Source organism: Lutra lutra, chromosome 1, assembly GCF_902655055.1.
Source record: "Lutra lutra chromosome 1, mLutLut1.2, whole genome shotgun sequence".
Classification (NCBI taxonomy): Eukaryota; Metazoa; Chordata; class Mammalia; order Carnivora; family Mustelidae; genus Lutra; species Lutra lutra.
The window spans coordinates 94,465,066-94,488,042 of record NC_062278.1 but is presented as its reverse complement, the minus strand read 5'-3'; the positions used below and the strand labels follow the sequence as shown (position 1 = coordinate 94,488,042).

The window sequence follows — 22,977 nt, the reverse complement described above, 5'->3', positions numbered from 1 at the left end:
GCAGATGGGAAATTGGGAACTGCGATGAACTTGACGAAGTGTGCTAGCAGCATGTTTCAGAAATCAGTTTTCACTGGAAATTCTTATCTGTAAAACACTTAAATGGAGTTGGAAATAGTTATTTTGATGCTAGACAGAAAATAATGTGTTTATGTTTGTTTACACAGTGTTATTGGTAACTGAAAGCTTAACGTTGCAGCATAAAATATGACTTGGAGAATCAAGAATGCTGGAACAACACTGATGCCGATTAAAGTCATCATGCCAAATAGTAAAGCTGCCTCTAGAAACATCTAGATGATTTAAAAAAAAAAAAAAAAGATTGGTTCTGGTATAGACTTAATGAAAGAATGATGATCTTTTGATAGATATGTGTCACCTGTGGATTTCATTTCAACTATTTATCTAAACTGCACATATATAAAAGAGTAAGAAAATCATTCCCAATGAAGAAAATGTCCTGTTTCCTAAAAGGGAAAAAAGAAACTTGATCTAAATGAAATGATTCTCTAATCCTTATTTTTAACAAAGTAAAAATCATAAATTAGCAATATATTAATCTTGGTAGGCTTTTGAACTTTTTTAAAGAACTTTTTTAAAATACTATTAGAGAAAACAGCAACTCTGGAACATACCCTTGGAAAACTATATTGGTAATTTGCTACAGAACAGCCTTTCAGATCAGGGATGTATATAACCAGCTCATAGATTTTCTGCTTGTTTCTACCTAGTGGTTTTTTGCCTCAGCCCACAAACGGTTTTAATAACTGCATTGATTTCTCTGCTTTTAAATCCAGAAACGATCCTTGGAACCTAGAATCAGAATTTCAAATGAGCATAATGTTGAATTTAGGTGGGAATGGTAGTGTATGAACTGGCCTTACTCAGGAGTGTGAATTACTCAGGGTTTATCTTGGACACCCCACCTATTGCCCTTGACCATTTTGCTTCCTTTCTTTCCTTAGTGCCTTCCCTTCTTTTCTCTTCTCTTTCCCTCTCTTGGTTGCCCTGCATCCTCTTCTCTGGCTAGGCTTCTTACAGGACGGATTTCATACTAGTCATTGATTTTAATACGTAAGTAACTTAAAAAGCATCGAGTATAACCCATTCCTTGAGGAGACTGAGTCAAAAGAATGAATTTCTAGGTTTGAAAGTTCAGGCCTAATTTAGCTTTTAGAGAGTAAAGGGGAACAAAAAGGGTTTTCCAGTACCCTTTAAAGTCCTCTTTGTTATTTAATATAAATCCATGTAGAGAATAAATCTACTATAGATGTTTGATAAAACATAGATTTGTAATAAAAATAAAGTCATAGCATGTCTTATAAATGTAACTGTGACCAAATTAAAAAATGAAATGAAAGTAATAAATACCAGTGGATGAAGTATTTATATGTAAAGCAGTATCTCTGATGCCATAGATGAAGTATATTTCCTTCAATTTTGTTATCAGAGCTAATGGACAGCATTGTGGAACAAACATTGGTGGACTAAACACTAAAATGTAATTCCTACTTCCCACTAGAAGCGTATGGCGACACTTAGGTGGGGAGAGGTTCTTACTCTGACTAGCTAGCTGTAGGATTGAGCCCGAGTCAACGCTACTTAATGCCAAAACCAACTGTCAGTTTGGTTCCTTCAGTCAAACATTCAGTGGAAAACAATAAGGAAACCTAATTATCTGGTTTTGGATGAACCCTCAAAACTTACTTTTTGATAGCTCAGCCAGATGGATCTAGCATGTCACTATGCAACCTGATGTCAACCATCTAAGTGGTATTTTTGGTTAAATAATTTAGCCATGTGCAGAACCTACATTCCCCAAATATTTTCCACTTTTTTGAATCCTATATTGTTGCTTTATATTTTAAACAAATGAGAAATCCTTTTTTGACATGGTAATTATTCTGTATTTTTCTGTAAAATGTTGAGGAAAAAAAATACCCCTTTCCCTGCTACCCCACAAAGAAACAGCGAGGAGCAAAGGTTGATATGCAAAAGTTTAAAAGAACCCAGAAAACTAGGCAAAACTCTATAAATTAGGATGAAGTTCTATGGAAAGTAGAGAAAGAAGCCTCACTAAAAACTGACCATATGGCTTCTATGTTTGTGAAAGAAAAGCACATTTTCTTCTATAAGAACCATTCGCTTTTTTATTCTTTCTGTCACTGATGAACTGATAGCTGATAATTCCATGGAACAGTACGGATTTTATGCTGGAGTAGAAGAAACAAAGAAAGTAGAGTTCCCTTTGCACTGCTATTTATTTTTCTCCCGTATGCCATGTAGTATACTCTTGAAACTCTATCATTGGAGTTTAGGGCACAGGAATAAGAATCCATGTATGGGCCAGTCTCTACCACTGGACACACACACTGGAATATAATGTATGTCATAGAGTGGCATGCCTTCCTGGGTGGCTGAGGATGACAAGGAGAACATTAATCTATGCAGTGATTAGAAGATGTCCCTGACTCAGTTCAATGTTAACTGGAGTCGATGGTATCTCTCTCTTAACTCTCTTAATAACATTTCAACTTGTGTAACAAACGGAGGATTACATATTGTAGATAAAGATAGGGTTGTTCTTGTGACTCCACACACCTGTACTCTCCTGGTACCTTTTGTTCACAGAGATATCACCATTTGTGCTCAAATAGAGCAGCATTACAAAGTCGACTGACTCATGGGGCAGGAAAAGTAAGTTCACGTGCCACTATGAGTAGGGTTGTAGGGAGGAAGCTGAGGAAGAGAAAAAATAGGGAAAGATATTTCTAATTTATCAAATATGAGAAAGGGCACTTTTTAAAAAATGCACACTGCCACGCACACAGTCTACACAACTTTCTGGATGCATTCTAGGCACACAGGCGTCTTACTTGATCCTTGAATTTTAGAGTATTCATCTCCCAGAAAAATAAAACTTGGGAAAGAAAGAGTGCTTACATGCTTAGTAGTTTTTTTTTAAAATATCTTTTTACTATGGAAAATTTCAAAATATACAAAACTAGAGAGGTCGGTGTAATAAACCCCCATAGACTCGGTTTCGATAATTATCATACAAGGCCAGTCTTGTCTCAGCTACACTCGTTCAGATTATTGAAACAAATCCTGGACATTATGTCATTTTATTCATAAATAGCTCAGTATGTATCTGTAGAAAAAAAAATGACTCTTTAAAATACAAGTTTCAACACCACACTTTAAAAATAATGATTCTTTGGTATTACAAAATATAAAATCAGTGTTCAAATTCCCCCACTTATCTCATTACTTCTAGAGTTTTTTGTTTGAAATAAGATCATGCTAAGGTCCACCAGTGCAATTAGTAGGCATATCTCTTATGTCTCTTTTAATTTATAAGTTCCTCCAGTCAGTCTCTTTATTTCGTCTCCCTCCCTCCCTCATTAAAATTTATTTATAGAAGAAACTGCTTTTTACTGTAGCATTCGCTCCAGTCTGGATTCTACTGATCATATCCCCTTGGTGTTAAAAATCTTTCTCCATCTTCTCTACTTCCTGTAAAATATCCCAAGCCTCGATCAGATTTAGGTTCATTGTTTTAGGAAGAGTACCTCACTGATGTTATGGTTTATTTCCTTCAGGAGGCAGAGGATTTATTTATGGATTGCCAAAGTGTACTAATTGTTTATGTGCTATAAAATGAATGTTTTCTACTTCTATCATTCTTTCATTATTATCTATATTAATTCTATGCAGAGAGAATTTATTGTTTATTTGCTCACCCTGAAGTTCAGTTCATATAGGAAAGGCAGGACACGTGGGTGAGTTTCCCCCTTTATTTACTAGTTTTCAGAATAAGGATTTGGCTTCTTAGCATCTTCCACGGGTGACCGGTGAGGCTTTGCTTGTGTGATTTTGAATATTGTTTGTTAAATGATGAGATTACTATTTTTGTTGATGCTTAAATTTCCTCACGTCTGGTCAGTGGGTGTCTTTTCAGGTTGGTACCTTAATTCTTTTGACACGATCTATAACTTTCTTGCAGTTTGCCGTAACAAGATGTTCAGGGCCCATCTTGTGTATCTCGGGCTTCAAATTTGAAACAGGCTATTTCTCCAAGGAACTCTGGTTACCTTATTTGGGGTAGTATCCCAGTGTGTTATCTGTTTATACTTAATTAACAAACATGTTATAAACATCTGAGTATCACAGCAATCCATTATCTATAATAATTGCTTTTCATTGGATTCCTGCGGATTTCACATACAAGTTTTAGAAGAGAGGGAAATATTTGAGAAGCAAAAATATCCTAAATTTTAAATCAGAGAAATTATGCTTATGAGAAACTTCTAACTGCTTTTCTTTTGTGGGCCTTTAATAGTACAACTGCTTATAATATTATACACTTTTCTTTCCTCCCTAATTCATAGGCACTATATATATACCCTTTTGTATCATACCGATGCATCCATCAGTTCCTCTGCTTCACCATCCATCCAATCATCCCAGGGTTATATTGGGAAGTTGCTTGTTGAATGGTTAGTGTACAGCTTACTTTCCTATACGGTGATATGGGGAAAAAAGTACCTTTTTGAATATAGAGGTTACAGGCTTTAGATAGAATACCTGCCTGCATGTTCTTTTTTTCTTTAATATTTTATTTATTTATTTGACAGACAGAGATCACAAGTAGGCAGAGAGGCAGGCAGAGAGAGAGGAGGAGGAAACAGGCTGTTTGCGGAGCAGAGAGCCCAATGCGGGGCTTGATTCCAGGACTCTGGGATCATGACCTGAACCAAAGGCAGAGGCTTTAACCCACTGAGCCACCCAGCTGCCCCTGCCTGCACGTTCTTAAGCATTTTTGAGGATCTTCTGTTTGAGTGTTTATGTTTGAATTGAGTGGGTATGAGCAAAATGTGTTGACCTGAGAATGGTGTAGTGAATCGAGAACTGGCAAACGACTAGTCGTTGACCATGCCCTTGAACTGGCAACTAATCCCTGATAGCTGTATCCAATTTATTTTCTGACAGGGGTACTTCTCTGTGTTAGTAAGAGACACAGTCTAGGAGAAATACATTTTCTTTTGTCTGTTGTAAGCCTGTTTCTTCTTCATCTTCCTCACCTCACCACTTTTCCTTCTTTTCTCTTTAATTGCCAGTTGGATTACTAATAAAATGACATTCTGTTTATGAATGTGTTCTTTGTCACCATGTCTTATTAAATCAATTGTTCTCTTAACAGCCTGGAGAAACACATGTTGTCACATACTGAAGAGAGGGAATACAAGTGTGATCAGTGTCCCAAGGCATTTAACTGGAAGTCCAATTTAATTCGCCACCAGATGTCACATGACAGTGGAAAGCACTATGAATGTGAAAACTGTGCCAAGGTACAGTGAATTTGTAGACTACTTGGCCTCTCTCTGTCATCCTGCTCTCTCTTAATCCATCACTTGCTATGATATATAAAAACAAGCCTTGAGAGGGGAAACTATAAATATCTTGAGAAAAGTAGACTGAGTGTTGTGTGCTAAAAGGCATTAGTACAGTGTATAAAAACACTTAGTGGGTGTCCTTTTATTTTTGTAAGGGAGGAAGTGAGGCTTAATGGTGAGTTCCAGAACTAGGTGTCAGACATCCTTGGTAAATTCCTGGTTCCGCTACTGGCTTGCCAGTGTGGGGTTGTTTTATAGCCTTATGGAGAACGAAAATTTTATCCAATGCACATTTACTGATTTCTTTTAATAGCAATTTGTGAGGAAGTCACATAAAGTTTCTGAATGCCTATTCAGAAAGAATAGGAGACTCCTGCATTTGCAGATTTTTCTACCCAAGTCCCTACATAAATCATGACTTGGTTCTAATTGAAAGCATAGTCCCTTAGTGGCCACTGCTGAACAGCATGGGGGTGCAAGGAAAGCACTCCTTCTTGACCTTGACTCTGAAATATGAGAACAGTGGTTTGCATCATTTAATCTTCACGGTTCTCAATTAACTAAAAGATGTCCTCATGTCATTAAATTTGATTTCTATTTCCAAAAACTTTTCATATCATTTGAATATCTTTCTTCATATCAGGGGAAATTGTGGCACTGGAAATTATCTTTAGAGATGTTTTGCTCCCAGAAGTATAGGTGACTTTTTCTTTTTCTCTTTTTCTTTTTTTTTTTTTTAGTACAGTGTTTAAAGGAATGGTGTTAGCTTCATGGTAACTTGCTGAAACACATTTGTTAGCTTTAACTCCTGGGGGAGCTCCTTGAATAGATTTGAGATACTTTAGTAAAATTCCCCCCAATTTTGTACCCAGTGTGTCTTGGTTTAGAGGATGGAAATAGCACACCAGTTTTAATCATGTCTTGGCTGGCATTTTATTGTTCAACTCTAATCACTCTAAATGGGATCAAAAAGATCTTGAACATGGTCTAATCATGCCTTAATTATTTTGTTCAACTGATACTGATGGACATTTCATGCTAAGGATACAGAGCTGAATAATTTACAGTCCCTATCCTAGAGGAGCTCACGCTTTGGAATTATGACTTTCTTTTGGTCTTTGGGGAAAACAAATAAACAAAAGCAAAACAAATAAAATTCCTTCTCGAGTTATTCCTGGTCTTCTTTATTGTGTCCTTGAATTAAATTTCCTGATTAATCAGTACTCATTTCCTAGCAGGTTTTCACGGACCCTAGCAACCTTCAGCGGCACATCCGCTCTCAGCATGTTGGTGCCCGGGCCCACGCGTGCCCGGAGTGTGGCAAAACGTTTGCCACTTCATCAGGCCTCAAACAACACAAGCACATCCACAGCAGTGTGAAGCCCTTTATCTGTAAGTTTTTCACACTCCAGCCCTCCTTCCTGCATCCTTCTCTCGTCCGAAAGGCACTGTGATCAGGAGAGTGGCCACGTGGCCGTGGAAGGGTCTCTGCATTAGCTCATTGTGGTCCAGTCCAGTAGGGCTGTTTTCTGTTACAAGAAAATCTTGTAACATCCAGATCCAGGGGTTTTGGTTTTGTTTGTTTATTTGTTTGTTTTGTGTTTTTTTTGTCTATAATCCCTGGGGTGTTTTCTTTTAGATGAAATCAATAATGAGCAGAGAAGGGAGAAGTCATTAAATAATGGATGGGAAGCCTCTCCAGGTTGTAGGATTTACTAGAGACAATCCGATTTGTCTCACGCTGAAAATGGCAGACGCCACTAAAGGAGGTGAAGTGATAAAAACCTGTTATGGATCAGAAAGGGCTGGAAGTACCCCACTTGGCAAGGAGGCTTAGGACTCTGTGTGTGTGTGTGTGTGTGTGTGTGTGTGTGTGTGTGTTGTGCTGGAGAGGGAATAAAATACCCCTTAATCTACACTTGTTACCAATCACAGACTGCCAGCCAGTAGTTCTCAGTTAGTTGAAAAGCAGAACATTCTCACTTTGATGCTGGACATGCTGCTTCTATAACCCACCGAACTAAAGCAAATTTACAGGTAGTGTGTGTTTAGGGGACATCCAGTCTGACCAACTACTTGGAACATCCCTGTACTTTTTAGTAACATGCTCCGCATAAAGTAAAACTCAGTGCTGGTTTGCTGCTTCTTCTGTCCACCCGCTCCTGTTCCCTGTATTGTGCTGAAATGTTTCATAAGGAAAATCAGTTGTTTTCGGTTCCTCTGGGCTATGACTCTGGACTTCTTTTGATCCATTGCTCAGCGGGGCATACGAACACAGTGACTCACTGATTGTGCCACAAAGGTCAAGACTGATTTTGGATCCAGACGAGCATAGAACTGTTTGAAGCACACTCCATAGATTGCAAAACCTCTGACTTGGGAACCCTTATAACACATTTTATTTCTGATAAATATGTAAAATTCTGTAGTAGATGTATGAGACACTACTACAGGACCTGATAGGCAAAAAATATTTTTTAGTACCAACATGGAGATATCAGAGACTAACCCTCCTCCTTTTTATCTCGGCACAGTCCTCTTTTGTGCTTCCATGCATCAAGGGAGTTTTTTATTTTTTGAGTTTTGTTTTGTTTTGTTTCCCCCTTTCCAGCTTATGCTACAGTCTTGTTTTGCTCCTGTGTTCTTCCATTCCCTGGGTGGAGTGAAGAGGACTAGTTGATAAACAAAAGGGTGCTCTAGTCTCCCTTGGGGAAGCTCTGTTGAAAGTCACGGGAAATAAAGTATACAATAGAAATTTTAGACTTCTTGTCTCATAAAGGCATTTCTGACTCTAGGTCGTAACGCCCTTAAAAATATACTTGAAAGTGTTACGGGCATAAATAACTCATTTCTTTCTGATTTCTCAGAAACAGACTTTTACTGTGTTTTGGTGGAAAAAAAAATAGGTCAAACGAATTATGATCATCCATTTAATGCTTTCTCTATTATTTAAACCAAAGGTCAGAAAATACAGATTCCTATCATCGAAGGTTCTGGGATGTGGAATTTTAATTGTGTTGAAGTCAAGTGTTTCATTTTAAAGCACTATAGGGTGTCCCTTTCCAATCAGCTTGTGCAACTATTTGCCATGAATGCCTTTTCAGTAATTATTGGTAAATTTAAATAGCAGATGGCATTCTTCAAATATAAAATCTGACAGAGAACCATGGGGTAATTATGAATAATAGCCATGTAATTTCAGAACAAAAGAGGAGAGTTGGTGTGGAGATTGGGAGTAGAGGAGGTTCACCTAGAGTTGATATCTGTTTCTCACCAGAAGGCCACACACCACGATTTACCCCCACTGGTGTGTTTATGGCAACTGTCTCTTATTACAGTGTACCGCCAAGCTTGAGCCCAAAGTCACCAGCGCTAAGGTAATTACTCACTGCCTTTACAGAAACCTCCGGCCTTCCCAAATAGAAACCACATGCTCTAATAGGCTGAACATATTCAAAATACCTCTTAATTTGTTTAATAAGTAGAAAAATGCAATGTTAACTGCTGGCTAATTCCTTATTACTAAGAAAATTACAGTAGAGTATAGACTTCAACATCAGTTGAACCGTTCACCTGGAGGCCTGGTGGTTTGTGGTGGGCCAGGGCAGACCTTCAAGTGAGAAAAGCAAAGCCCCTGCCTAGGGAAACATCCCAGATTCTCCGTTCTTAAGACCTGACACAGACATTGCTCATCTGTGTAACGGGGGGTACAACCAGGAAAGTCAAACGCACCTTCTGTTACTCCGAGATAGAGGAGGTCTTGATTTCTTAAATCCAGCCGGCTCTAAGAGAGAAGTCTAGAGAGCGACATTTCTTTGCCAAAAATTGCAAACCTTTCAAAAGTTTATACCGTGGTTGAAGACCCATCAAGACATTTTCTCAACGCCTTTTAATGCCCAGAGGAGAAGTGTTCCTTTCCCGATGAGTGCACTTTTATTATTCCAATGACATTTTATTTACTATTTCTTGTTATTGCTCATAGCTGAATTAATGTAACCAGTGAAAGCCTCATGTTTCTGCCCTCTGCATCATATGGTTTTAATTAGTGTATCAAAGAATTTAAATAGCATGTATATTTATTGTATATGGTTAAAGAGTACATACTTTTAAAGCAGCCTCTGGTCAGTATATTCCAGTAGGATGATTTGAAAAGAAATCACTCACATCTTCTCTTCCCATTAAATGCATGTTGTGGCCTCTATCATGTTATGAGTCATCCCACAGCTGAAAGCTCCTTTACCATTACTAAGTACCCTGATATATGTCACAGCGCATTTTAATCATTATTAGTAAAAGAAATATTATGGGATCACTTGGTACTTCCTGTTTGGTGGTGTGTGGGATAATCCAACTTTTGGGTGAGTTTTGCATGACTGAACATCTGTAAAATCTGTAAAATCTGCTTTGGGTTTTTGTTTTTTTTTTCTCTTTCAATTATTACTGCTTTAACTCAGGAGCTCAACCATTCTGTGCTTAAAGGCGGTCATCCCATGAAAGCAATAAATGTTGCGTTTTGTCTTCAATTTAGTTTCTTATACAAATTTGTTTCAGTAACTACCAACAAGGCGTATCATGTTTCTGCATGTATTAAATGTGCCCAGAATCGTTTACAGTAAGCTCACACATAAAGTGGATTCATCTCTACTAAAGTTAGATTTAAAAATGTGATGCTTAGGAAACGGACACGATAATCCTGCCGAACTGCGAAGTGAGGGGGATTCGTTCCGAACAACAGAGTTCTTAAAGGTTATGAAGCTTGGTCTCAAAATACACTTAAATCTGTTTTCACATACGTGGGGAGGAAGATGTTCTACTTTTTTGGCAAATGCCCCAGGAGGCGGGTTCTTTCCCAGCCGCACCCTGCTGTGTTCTTTCTGGATTAGAGCACTCTGAGCACCCTCCCCTGCTTACCATAATTGGCTAAACCCCATAGAAGTCAAGCCCTGAGATAACCGGTGAAGATATGACAACAAGTGGACATATTTCCCAAGGACGGGGGTTTCATAAATGCAGGAAGGTTAGCACAACCGCTGGTGTGAGGGGAAGTCAGAGGACGTGATCATAGTTCATGGGAACCAGCAATGCAGGATGGGCCACATTCAATTTAGTTTCCTTTGCAGTCTTAAAATAGAGCCATTGTAAATTATGTCAGTCTTTCTCAAATCATGAAAATGATTGTTAAAAATGTCTCAGAATACACAATGTGCATTGTTGTGTGGCTTTGATGTGTGAATGATGAGAGCGTATGATATAATGCAAATTAAATAATGGTAGAACAGTCACAGGCTTTTCCCCCAAGGGGAGAGGGAATAAAGGTAAAGTTGCCAGTTGAGAGAAAGGCTGTTTTATTTTGTTTCAGTGCTAAGACTTAGAATTTGCGAGGTGGTCTAAAAATGTAATGGGGTTCCTGGTATGTTTTATGCTTAAGAATTTTAATTTTTAAGATTCTGTTAGGGTAGTCATTGGGTGGGAAATCGATGTATACTGGAATTGGACTTTTCTCTAAATATTTAAGTATACAAATATGATACAAAATATGATGTAGTGGGGATGACAGAAATATTTATATATATTTATATATGGAATATTTGTGCTGCCTCAAGACATTTGTCAGGTTGGATGCCTTGCTTTGGAATCTAGTGAAATGGGGATTTTTGTGTTTGGAGCACCCAGATTGGTACCTCCAACAACTTTTCCTGGCTTCTTAATTGAAATTCTGGGTAAACCAATTGTGATACTTGCTCAATTCAGCAGCAATTGCCATAAAGCCTGAGATTCTCTTTTGTTGTTTGCACACAGGTGAGGTCTGCCATAAATCCTATACTCAGTTTTCAAACCTTTGTCGTCATAAGCGCATGCATGCTGATTGCAGAACCCAAATCAAGTGCAAAGACTGTGGACAAATGTTCAGCACTACGTCTTCCTTAAATAAACACAGGAGGTTTTGTGAGGGCAAGAACCATTTTGCGGCAGGTGGATTTTTTGGCCAAGGCATTTCACTTCCTGGAACCCCCGCTATGGATAAAACGTCCATGGTTAATATGAGTCATGCCAACCCGGGCCTTGCTGACTATTTCGGTGCCAATAGGCATCCCGCTGGTCTTACCTTTCCAACAGCTCCTGGATTTTCTTTTAGCTTCCCTGGTCTGTTTCCTTCCGGCTTGTACCACAGGCCTCCTTTGATACCTGCTAGTTCTCCTGTTAAAGGACTATCAAGTACTGAACAGACAAACAAAAGTCAAAGTCCCCTCATGACACATCCTCAGATACTGCCAGCTACACAGGATATTTTGAAGGCACTATCTAAACACCCATCTGTAGGGGACAATAAGCCAGTGGAGCTCCAGCCCGAGAGGTCCTCTGAAGAGAGGCCCCTTGAGAAAATCAGTGACCAGTCAGAGAGTAGTGACCTTGATGATGTCAGTACACCAAGTGGCAGTGACCTGGAAACAACCTCGGGCTCTGATCTGGAAAGTGACATTGAAAGTGATAAAGAGAAATTTAAAGAAAATGGTAAAATGTTCAAAGACAAAGTAAGCCCTCTTCAGAATCTGGCTTCAATACATAATAAGAAAGAATACAGCAATCATTCCATTTTCTCACCATCTTTAGAGGAGCAGACTGCGGTGTCAGGAGCTGTGAATGATTCTATAAAGGCTATTGCTTCTATTGCTGAGAAATACTTTGGTTCAACAGGACTGGTGGGGCTGCAAGACAAAAAAGTTGGAGCTTTACCTTACCCTTCCATGTTTCCCCTCCCGTTTTTTCCAGCATTCTCTCAATCAATGTACCCATTTCCTGATAGAGACTTGCGATCGTTACCTTTGAAAATGGAACCCCAATCACCAGGTGAAGTAAAGAAACTGCAGAAGGGAAGCTCTGAGTCTCCCTTTGATCTCACCACTAAGCGAAAGGACGAGAAACCCTTGACTCCAGGACCCTCCAAGCCTCCAGCAACACCTGCCACAAGCCAAGACCAGCCCCTGGATCTAAGTATGGGCAGTAGGAGTAGAGCCAGTGGAACAAAGCTGACTGAGCCCCGTAAAAACCACGTGTTTGGGGAAAAGAAAGGAAGCAACATTGAACCAAGACCCCCATCAGATGGTTCCTTGCAGCACGCTAGACCCACTCCTTTCTTTATGGACCCGATTTACAGGTAAGGGAGGATAGGAGACGCTTCGACGTGGACATGTGTATGGAGGGCAGTTTTTACGTTCTAAAGCTGTGTCTGGTAACAAATTACTTTTGTTATTATAATAAGGCAGAGAGTAAAGTTGTTTGATCTCATGAATTCATTTTTTACTCAGACAGTCAACTCATTAGGTTTGGACTTATTTTTGGATGTCTCTGAATTTGGGGTTTGGGATGAGGCCCACAGAGTTCTTTCCCTTGACAATAAATTTATTTTTAAACACATTTTTTAAGTGGAAAATATGGGAAAGCTGTATTTAAAGCAAGTTGTCAAGCAGCAGAAGAATGAGGCTCCTGGAGGATTAATGCAAATATGTGTGGGGACTTAAATGGGTCAGGATATTTGGAATGAAGTGGGGCATAGAACAGCGTGGGTTTTCTCTTTGTTAACCTACCAATACATCCTTAGTAAGTACTGTTCACATTCTGTTGCTAAGTAAATCTCCCAGGAGCCCAAAGTAAATGAAATATTAGTCACAAAAATGTCTTGTATATAATGTGAATGGTTAGTTTGGAAGGAATGCGTCTCTTTATACCTTCATTATCCAGTTTCCTTTGATGCATCCAAAAATTCTTTGGGGGAAACATATATGCTTAATAAAAAGCCTCTTAGGCAAGTGTTCTGTAACACTCACTTGACATTCAGAATGATTTAGTTTTTAAATACCAGCTTTCTTTAAAAGTATGAGTAAGAGTAATTATGCTTATTATGTATTTTAAACATTACCAAGCATTTTCACATTTACTTTCTCACTCAAGTCTTGAACATTGTCAAGAAATAATGGAAGGTGTGGATCATTGTTTATCGGACTTGTTTTAAGAGGAGACTATTTTCACATTTTTACCCGATTGTCCTTTACAAACAGTCAAGTTTGTGCTACTCTTTCATTCAACAATACTTATTGATTCCTATTACTTAATAGGAACTTGAGCTGTAAACCCTTTTTCACTAAAATCTCCTCTTCTGCCTCCTATCATCTGTAATACAGTAACTAAGAAATGCTGGCGGTATGTTGAGGGCTAACCCCACTGGAAGGGGTTATAAAGGACAATACAAAAATATCCCTGAGCCATCGGTATTACGCTTGGGCACTTTTTTCAGTTATCATGTCTTGCTTCCTGTGGCAGTTCCAATAAGAGAAGGGAAAAGAAGGGAAAACAGCACTTCCCTATTTTGTGCGTGGGTTGTATTTGTATGGCACACATTGCCAGGAAAGTTGTGTTTCCAAATCAGTGATAGATCTCAGCCCTTTGTGAAGAGAACTCCTCAGACATTTTTTCTTAGACCCTCCCAGTGGCAGTGAGCTTTCAATCCCTCCACCCACCTGTTACACTCTTCTTCACCCCCTAACCTTCCTCATGCTTAGTTGAAACTCATTCCCCTCTCTGGCATTTCACTTTGAATTAAGGGCCTAGGCCTGTCATTTTACCAAAGTCATGAAAAACCTAAACACCAGTTTTAGTGTAAGACCTGAGTTGAAATCTCAGCTTTCCCATGTCTCAAACTTTTTTTTAAATCCATAAAAGGGGTATAAGAGCATCTATTTCAGTAAGTGAAGTAGTGTATGCAAAATATAGCATATACAAAATTTCAAGAAGTGGTAGTTGTTTGTATTAATTTTGATTCTATTTTAAAAGCATACTTATTCAACAGTTCTTAAAACTACCAACAGTTGGTGAAAGAAATTAATTTAATCCATGATCTCATTTCCTGTATACTTAATGGTAAATAGAATGACAAACATTTCTAAAGGCAGAAGGGGTATGTAGATAAGTTGTATATGCCTCTGTCTTCAAAAAGTTCCTTTTCCTTTACCCTCCACTCCCTTTTGTCATCCAAAAGAAGACACCTAAACCACAAAGAGTGGATGGCAGGGTGCACAGTATACTTAGAAACTCTCCTGCTGTCATTGGTAAGGATGGGAGAAACATACTGAATAACTTAGGGGAACAGTTTCTTGGTAGAAAATGACTTTAATTTTCAAAATGGACTCTGTCATGATTTCAAAATCATCCAGAGTTCTTGTCTCCATTTGAAATAGAAAGGTACAAATGTGTGACCAATGTCTTTGGTTTCATGAGTCTTCATTTTTTTATATTTCCTCATTATTGTTATTACTCGCCATTCAATAAGATTTTGCCTTTATAAATAGTGCCTAGAAGTGCCCTGAGTATTCTTCAAGAACCGAACAGATGTCTTTATATTTTTATTAGTGTTCTTCCCAGAAACCTACCATTTGCTTTATTGTTAACTGTTTGAAATGTCAGTAATTATATGGTGATTGATATATGAGACTGATTCATCTCCAAAAACTAATTTTAACCTTTCAGAGTAGAGAAAAGAAAACTAACTGACCCACTTGAAGCTTTAAAAGAGAAATACTTGAGACCTTCTCCAGGATTCTTATTTCACCCACAAGTAAGTATTTTGAATTTGAGACTTCAAGCTTGTAAACCAACTTGTTGATCCTGAAAAGCAGGTGCAATGAAATGAAAGAAATCTTGAGAACATTAGGATTTCCTATGACGCTGCTGTGGAAGAACACAGGAAATTCTAGCAGAATTAAAACCCAAACTCTTTAAAGAAAAAGAAATTAATCTATGTGTAAAAACAGCGTGTTTTGGGGGTGTTAAATTATTGTCTGCTGTTAACTACTTATGGAGCCAAAGTTATTTTGGAGTGAGCAAAGTTCAGTTAAGAAAATAATGCTGAAGTTGTCTTTTGTGTTTAAAAATTACTGCTAGTAAGAGACAGATCATACTGCGACTCGTCCCAAACTCATGAAGGTCCTTCAAGTTCCTTTAGTGCTCAGATAAAAAACAGGAAATGAGTCTACCTGACAAGTTGTTACCATAGAGGGTGAAGGAATTTATCTAGGGACTGCTGGGCATTCCAGCAAAGTTCTGTAATTGCACAAGAATTTACCACAATACACAGAGCCATTTGCTGAATGGATCTGTGTCCATTTATCAAAATATATATAGTTTCTCATCGCAAGGAAAATGCAGAGCAGTGCCGTCTAATTGGTTCATCCCTCTGTCCTTACACATTTGGTTATTTTTAAAAACTGGTGTATGGAGCAATCAAAATGTGGAGAATCCTATTGAAAGACCAAATATATAAGCATCTTAAGTGTGTATTTTTTAACCTGATATTTTGCTTTTTATTTCTAATTTTTTAAGGGTTATAAACTCTGATCTTTATAGATGGTAAGCAAAGTTTTTATGAAAATGCTTAAAATCAGTGAACTAATTCATTGTTTTAATATATTCAAATGAAAAACTATGCTCTTCTAATGAAAGTGGTGGAATTTTATGCAAGCTGTCTTAAAGAATGTTATGAGGTAATTAAATTATCTGGGGATATGACTATCCCAGCCTCTCTGCCTGCTCCCGCTCTGCCACCCTTTCTTCAACTTTTCAAGTACTTCCCCAACGTCCTGAACAAGAGAGTATGAGAACAGCAGTACGTGTTCTGGTTAGCTGGAGAAATCTATCATTGCTCAAAAATTCTATTTCAAAGTATAGAAAATATATGATTTAATATTAAAGGAGTTAGAAATGTTCCAGGTAGTATTCACTTTTTATAGGAAAACTAAGGAATGATATTATTTGATATCATGATAATCACTTTATGGAAAAGAAATACATTATAAAATAGGTAAATGTTTATCAGGTACTTACAGTTTACATTTAGGTTGATTTAAATTGCACTTTTAGGCCTCATGGGCTAATAAAGCTGAACATAACATGCATTTTGTGTCAGAGAGTGCATCAAAGGTCTGTCTTTCTTGAGAACTTACTTTCTAATTATAACTAGCTGCTCATGGGGATATTATAGGTTTATACATTTAGTTACAATAATCAAATTGTTCTCATATTCTAATTATCTTTAAAATCTAGCAACTAGGGGAGCCTGGGTGGCTCAGTGGGTTAAGCTGCTGCCTTCGGCTCAGGTCATGATCTCAGGGACCTGGGATCGAGTCCCGCATCGGGCTCTCTGCTCGGCAGGGAGCCTGCTTCCCTCTCTCTCTCTCTGCCTGCCTCTCCGTCTACTTGTGAGCTCTCTCTGTCAAAAATAAATAAGTAAAATCTTAAATAAATAAATAAATAAATAAATAAATAAAATCTAGCAACTAACCACTTCCAGATTAAGTGCTGTGGGTACACGGTATAATGGAGAGGAAAAAAGACTGGGATGCAGGATCCTCAGGTGACTCGGGCTACCTGGCACTTAGCTCCTTATCTGTAAGATGGAGGAGCTGGGTGGCAAGTCCCTATTCTCTCTGACGTTCAAAGATTTCTAGCTAGCCAAAGTGAATTCACTTGTTCATAAGATGAGCAGTTTTGTCCCTAAATAACTCCACATGTGCATGCAAGTATTATTAGACTATGTACATATTTTTAACCAAATGGTAGAAGAAAATCTACTCTCTTGACAGTTCCAAAGTGAGCAAAGGATCACAAAAGATGAGGCATCTGTCCAATGCTGGCAGCAGAGCCCCACAAACATGCCTGCAGGAACACAGTGGCAGTGTATGCTTCCTTCCGACACCGAGGGTCCCGTCTCAGTGGAAGGGACTGCCTACTGCTGCTGTTATAATAAGACTTGAGAGTGAAAAAAAAAAAAAAAATAGACTTGAGAGTGATAATCGACACACTGAACACCCCGTGTGTCAACTCCTGACCAAGCAGACGGGACTCCTGGCATCCTGGAGCAGGATCCTGGAAGTCCTTGCTGCACCAACTGCCAATGCTGTACTTGCTGGCTGGTGGGCTGCCTAAAGGGTCTTTGGAGATGCATCCAGGGCCGGAGGGGAACCATTCAAGGTTCCTGCCTCAGAGGCTATTTACCAACTGTTACGGAAAGATTTTATAATTTTTTATAACCATCGTGGCTGTTTTCGTGTGTAACGGCTCTGGATCCCTGGGATACAGGTGAAATAACCCAGAGAAGATTGTGCCACCCCCTTTTCATCAAGCCTTCAGACCTAAGAGTCTGTTCTTTCAGAAAATCTGCTTCAGGTGTCCTAAAGTTGCAGCAGAATTCTTTCTAGTACTCCATCAATTCAGTCCTAGCCCCAAGATCCACTTTCCCTTAAACAAACACCAACAAACGAAGACAACCTACCAGGATATGGGGCCAGAAAGGACTGCTTTATGATGGGCTTTCCTGCTTACTAGCAAAAATGCTTCGGTTTTGAGCAGTGCAGTTCATCTCTCTGAGCCTTCTCCATCAGCGTGATGGGAACGTCCCTTCCAGCCTTACCTGGCCGGCTGTGCGGGTTAGTGTTCATGTACATAACATGGTAGAACACATTCTGCCTGGCAAGAGGAAGGACCTAAATGAGGGAAAGCTTTCATTATTAGTGAATGCAGAAGTATTCCATTTTGAATGTAAAACAATGCCAGTAAAATACTCTCCTGCCATCTTCTGAGCCCACCTTCTTTGGTGGGACTATACAAGGATCTAGAAGCACTGGGAAAGGCCCTTACTGTGTTCAAGCACTGCCTGTTGGCCAGCAGTAAGGGCGCCGCAGGAGGCCAAAATGGAAGACCTAGCCTCTGCTCCCAGGGCTTGCCATGATTTTGTAGCTAAATAAATGCTTGGATAAGACCATTTATGACTCCATTTTCCATTTAAAGTACACTGGAGTAAGTCACACTGTCCCTCTGGGGCTTCTGTATCTTTGGCTTCCAAATGGGAATAATACTTTCCGTATGTATTTCTCAGGGTTCTAATAATAATATCACCATCGTAATGAAGGAGACCACATATTGTTAATGTTTTAGGGAAAACATAGATATAGGAATATAAATTCATGGTAGTGGTATTCTATGGGCAAGCCTGATTTTATAATTTTTGTATATCTTTGTATTCTACTCAGCATGACTCTCCCCAGGGCACATTTCCTAATCAATGAAAGGTGAACACATCAATAGATACTTAGATATTTATTGAATTTTATTGAAAGATTATCATGCCATCTCACTGCCTCTTGGAATAAGAAAATATATTTTTAAAAATCTTGTCAAAAATATCTAGAAGAGGAACACCTGGGTGGCTCAATGGGTAAGCCTCTGCCTTCAGTTCAGGTCATGGTCTCGGGGTCCTGGGATCGAGCCCCACATTGGGCTGTCTGCTCAGGAGGGAGCCTGCTTCCCCACCACCCCGCCTGCCTCTTCGCCTACTTGTCATCTCTCTCTCTGTCAAATAAATAAATAAAATTTTTAAAAAATATATCTAGAAGATATTGGAACACATATAAAATTAGAAGATAATGCCTCTTTTTTTTTTTTTTTTTCATTCTCAGGGTCTAAATTCTGCACTTTGTTCCATTTTTAAAGAAGTATGCTTTCTGTGTCAGGCCACTAGGGGACTATTTAGATTTCTACTTTTCTATTATAAGTTAGTTTAATGTAGGTGAAAATAAGTACTGTAGAGTTTCTTCCTGGATACATGGTTGAAAATTGTGGGGTCTTAGTTCAGATAATAATTTTGAAAAGGAATGACAGCCACAAGTAGGTGAGATGGAGGGAATGGTATGAATGTGTGATCTCTGGAATGTCCATTTCATTGGGCAATTTGCATTTTAGGTACTTTGCATTTACACTGATGGCTCGTTTGAACTGCCATAGAAATCATTTGGTAGTTACGCTCTTACGTAAAGCCAGCTCTTATTCCTTGGATTGAGTTTCCTATACTCTAAATATGTTTTTGGTTGTTAATACATTTTATTTCCAGATGTTTGGTTTTGTATGCATCTGCAACAAAGACTCTGTTTTACTTCTGTTTCTGGCCTTTATTCACTCATTTTTATTTCCTTGTTTTTAAAGTGTCTGACTATCCTATTACTATATCTCTAAGAACTTGGAAAAAGTTAGTCTTTTTCCAAGTTACCATTCATATATTGATGTGAAAATCACTTAAGTCTTTTGTCCTTCATCTTCTATTTTGCTTTCAGCAAGGTATTTTTTATTGTTACATTTCTTCTGCAATAAATTTTTTATCCTTAAAAACTATGTATCTTCCTTATTAAAGATAGCATAATTTATAAAAGCAAGAAATATCCCCATTAATCAAGCAAAATTATAATTTTAAGGATACAACATTTATGCTCCCTGGAAGTGTTCCCAATTCACTGAAGTTTTCCCCAGTGATTCTTAAGTTGACATAGGTAACTATTTGTAGTTCTTTTACTTAATATCCTTATGTATTTTGGCCATAATGGTCTGAATCCCAAGCTATTAAAAGTCAAGCAGTGCATTTCCAAGTACATTACCTTTTTGTTACTCAGTGATTCACGTTTGAGTAAATATCTTTATTTTCTTTGTTATTAACATTATACAAATGCAAGAGACTAGATTTGTTGCTGGAAATTGCTAAAGTTTTATTTATTGAAGTTTAGGACCTTTTCAATGAGTTAAAAACACATAAGAAGGAAGTATCTACTTTGCTATTTAATATTTGGTAGTAGTGTTTAGCTTTCTTGAAAAAAAAATTCTGGTTTATAACCTTGATTCTAAATTTAATTTAGGTAAATAGAGGAAATCCAGCAGTGTTATGAAAACATTTAATTTTCATTTCCAGAGCCTTTACTCAAGGTACAGTTACATGATAAACAAAAATTACAAAGTCCGTATAAATGTTAATTTCTCAAAGGATAGATTGCAATAAAGATACTGATACAGAAGTAATTTTTTGTTTTTGTTTCAATTTTGCTCCCAGTTCCAACTGCCTGATCAGAGAACTTGGGTAAGTTTCCTACTTATATTTTTGACTAAAATAATGTAGCATTAAAAGGAAAACAACTTATATTATAAAATGCTATGCAGACATAAAGAATTCTGAGCCGCTTTCCATTAAATGATACGGCTTCAGCGGATTGCTTTCCAGCTTCGTCAAGCTGCAAAATACTTTTCCATTTTAATTGGGCATTTAGTGTGCTATAAATTGTTGACAGAAAGAAGTTTATTTTATAAATTTGACCCATTTCATGTAATTATACCTTGATGTAGAACTGTTTCTCGGCACTGGGGAGTATGTCGTTAAAAGAGCCTTCGAGATGGGTCACTAAGTGGAAACAACCATTATTTGGGGGAGCCTGTATCAGCATGTTAAAGATGCTTTTGATAAAGCCTTCAAAAGGTTAAAACCTGAACTTACATGTAGACACAAGCTGACATTGGAATTCACATCCGTATATCCCAGGGCTGAACTTGGTTCTGGCTATTTGGAATAATAAGACTAAATGTTTAAAAATCCATATCTAACTAGTGAATGAATCTTTCAGCCTTGGGGCTCACTTCCTCAACTTTCAGTTCCTGTTTCCAGATTCAGTCAGTTGTCAGGTAATGATACTAGGGGACAGCTTTATTTTTATTTATTTTTATTTTTTTGTTCAAGATACAAAGAAGACTGCTTGCTTAGTTTTCACTCTCAAAACTTGAGTCGATGGAAATACATATAAATAACATATATTACAAAATTTCCTCTGATTATATGTACTTCTATTACTTCATTCTCTTCTTTACTCAAAACTATTCTGATTCTGAGATATGTGTAAAATCTTGGACTATAGTTTAGTCTTTTTGGTCACCATATAATGATAGAGAAGTTACTTTAAGTCGGAGCACTTTAGCACTTATTTTAGCACCTATTTCCTCTATCTGACATTAGATTTTCTTTACCAGAAATTCATCCATTTTATTTCTTCCATGGAGTATGTGATGAACTGTGATTTTTCTCATTTTGATAGACATTTAAGGATTAAGTTCATTTATTCCAAAAGAGATTAAGAGAAGAGGGAGAAGAGAAGAGAGAGGAAAAGAGAGAGAGAGACCACGACTTTCTTAGACAAATTTGTACAGCTGATGGGGCTGTGCTTTGATTACACTGTCTATATTTCCAATGTTCCTCTTCTGTCCTCCCTGGCAGAGGTCCATTCTGAGTATTGTGGCATAGGGTCCTCATCCTTTCTAAGGTGGAGTGTTACTTGACAGTACCTATGTGGTTGGCTGCTTCATAAGATGCTGTCCCCTACGTAAATGCCCAATGGTTCTATCCATTTACAAAAGCCAATTCAGATTTTAAGTTAGTCTCCCTTTCCTGCTAATACAATGGTATAGAAACTGACATTGTAATGCTTTGGAAACACTCACATTCCCTAAATCATATAGTTTTCAGAGCCATGGTTTATATTTGTATTATAAAACATAGATATTAGTGGGAACTACTAAAATATTAAAGTTTATAATTTTAATGGTAAACAGATTCTAAGGGATTTCATAATCATGACCACTGAATGTGATACATGGAATGAGATAGCCATAAACTATGAATACTTACCTCTCCCCCAAATGGCCATGATTTTGAGATTTCTCAAGATTATCAACTGAACAAATATAGAAGTCCACCAAATCTACAAACTTTCCCATCATAAGTTATTTATGAAAAGTTAGTTGTTTTACGATAAAGGCATGTGTAATCTAATTTGTAAAACATTAGGTCACATAATTCATGGTGCCATTGGACATATCATTTCATATAATCAGATTGTCACTTTAATGGTTTTAATGAGAAACTTCTTTATGTCATCAATTATTGGCTGCCAGATAATAAATGTTAAGCTAAGTGCTTAGAACCCACTTGATGATATCTTGCCTGCTGAAATGTTTTTAAAAATACTAACTTTATTTGACTAGAGAGATAGCTACATTTTTTGGTAGGATCTAGGGAATTCTGTCTAAATATTAGTTTGCGTCAGTATAAAGTTAATAGCCTCTTGGGGATGGAAAGGGGGTGCAATGACTTCCTCTTCCAGACATCTGGGCTGCAGATACCATCAACAGCTATTATATATATAAATAAAAATTACTGTTCCATAGAAAAAAACCTGTCATTTACTGATCAGAGATTAGCCTATGACATTAATAGGATACAGGGCAATGCATTTCTAAAATATATGATCTAATTTTTCCTCTTTTATTTTCCCCATTCTCAGCAAATTTCTTTTTCATAGTAGTACACATTGCCCTCTTCATTGGATTTTTCATAAATTGAAATATGCAATTAGCTAGATTCTGTTCCATAGATCCCAGTTCATGTTGATTTTTAACATACCAAGCCAGACTTCCAAATGAATGTCAAAACTTGCTACTTCTCTTGTAAAAGGCATGTTATTTCAGGAAGACCATCATACAAGTCAGCACACAGAGTGAGAAAGTTCGGGCTTGGACCCATGCACCAGATGAAGCTCATCTTAATCCAACACCTTAATCCAAGACAGAGGCAGACTGATGTTGGTCATAGAATTGCTAGCCTATCCAACTGGCAGCTGTCTAAGTCACTTCTGTCTGTCCTAGTGGGGAAACATATTCTTTTCAACTG

At 37.8% G+C, this 22,977-nt stretch overlaps 1 protein-coding gene across 19 annotated transcripts in view; it reads left to right on the top strand.

The window, feature by feature from the left end:
• MECOM (MDS1 and EVI1 complex locus) overlaps positions 1–22,977 on the top strand; it is a 548,915-nt gene that overhangs the window by 504,648 nt on the left and 21,290 nt on the right. For 14 of the 19 annotated variants that reach the window (XM_047729838.1, XM_047729893.1, XM_047729862.1 and 11 more), the window contains 5 exons: positions 5,204–5,351; positions 6,632–6,788; positions 11,196–12,552; positions 14,919–15,006; positions 20,317–20,343. In XM_047729838.1, coding sequence (XP_047585794.1) covers positions 5,204–5,351; positions 6,632–6,788; positions 11,196–12,552; positions 14,919–15,006; positions 20,317–20,343 — 1,777 coding nt within the window. The remainder of the gene's footprint in view (positions 1–5,203; positions 5,352–6,631; positions 6,789–11,195; positions 12,553–14,918; positions 15,007–20,316; positions 20,344–22,977) is intronic. The other 5 variants (XM_047729831.1, XM_047729944.1, XM_047729855.1 and 2 more) reach the window with 5 other exon arrangements.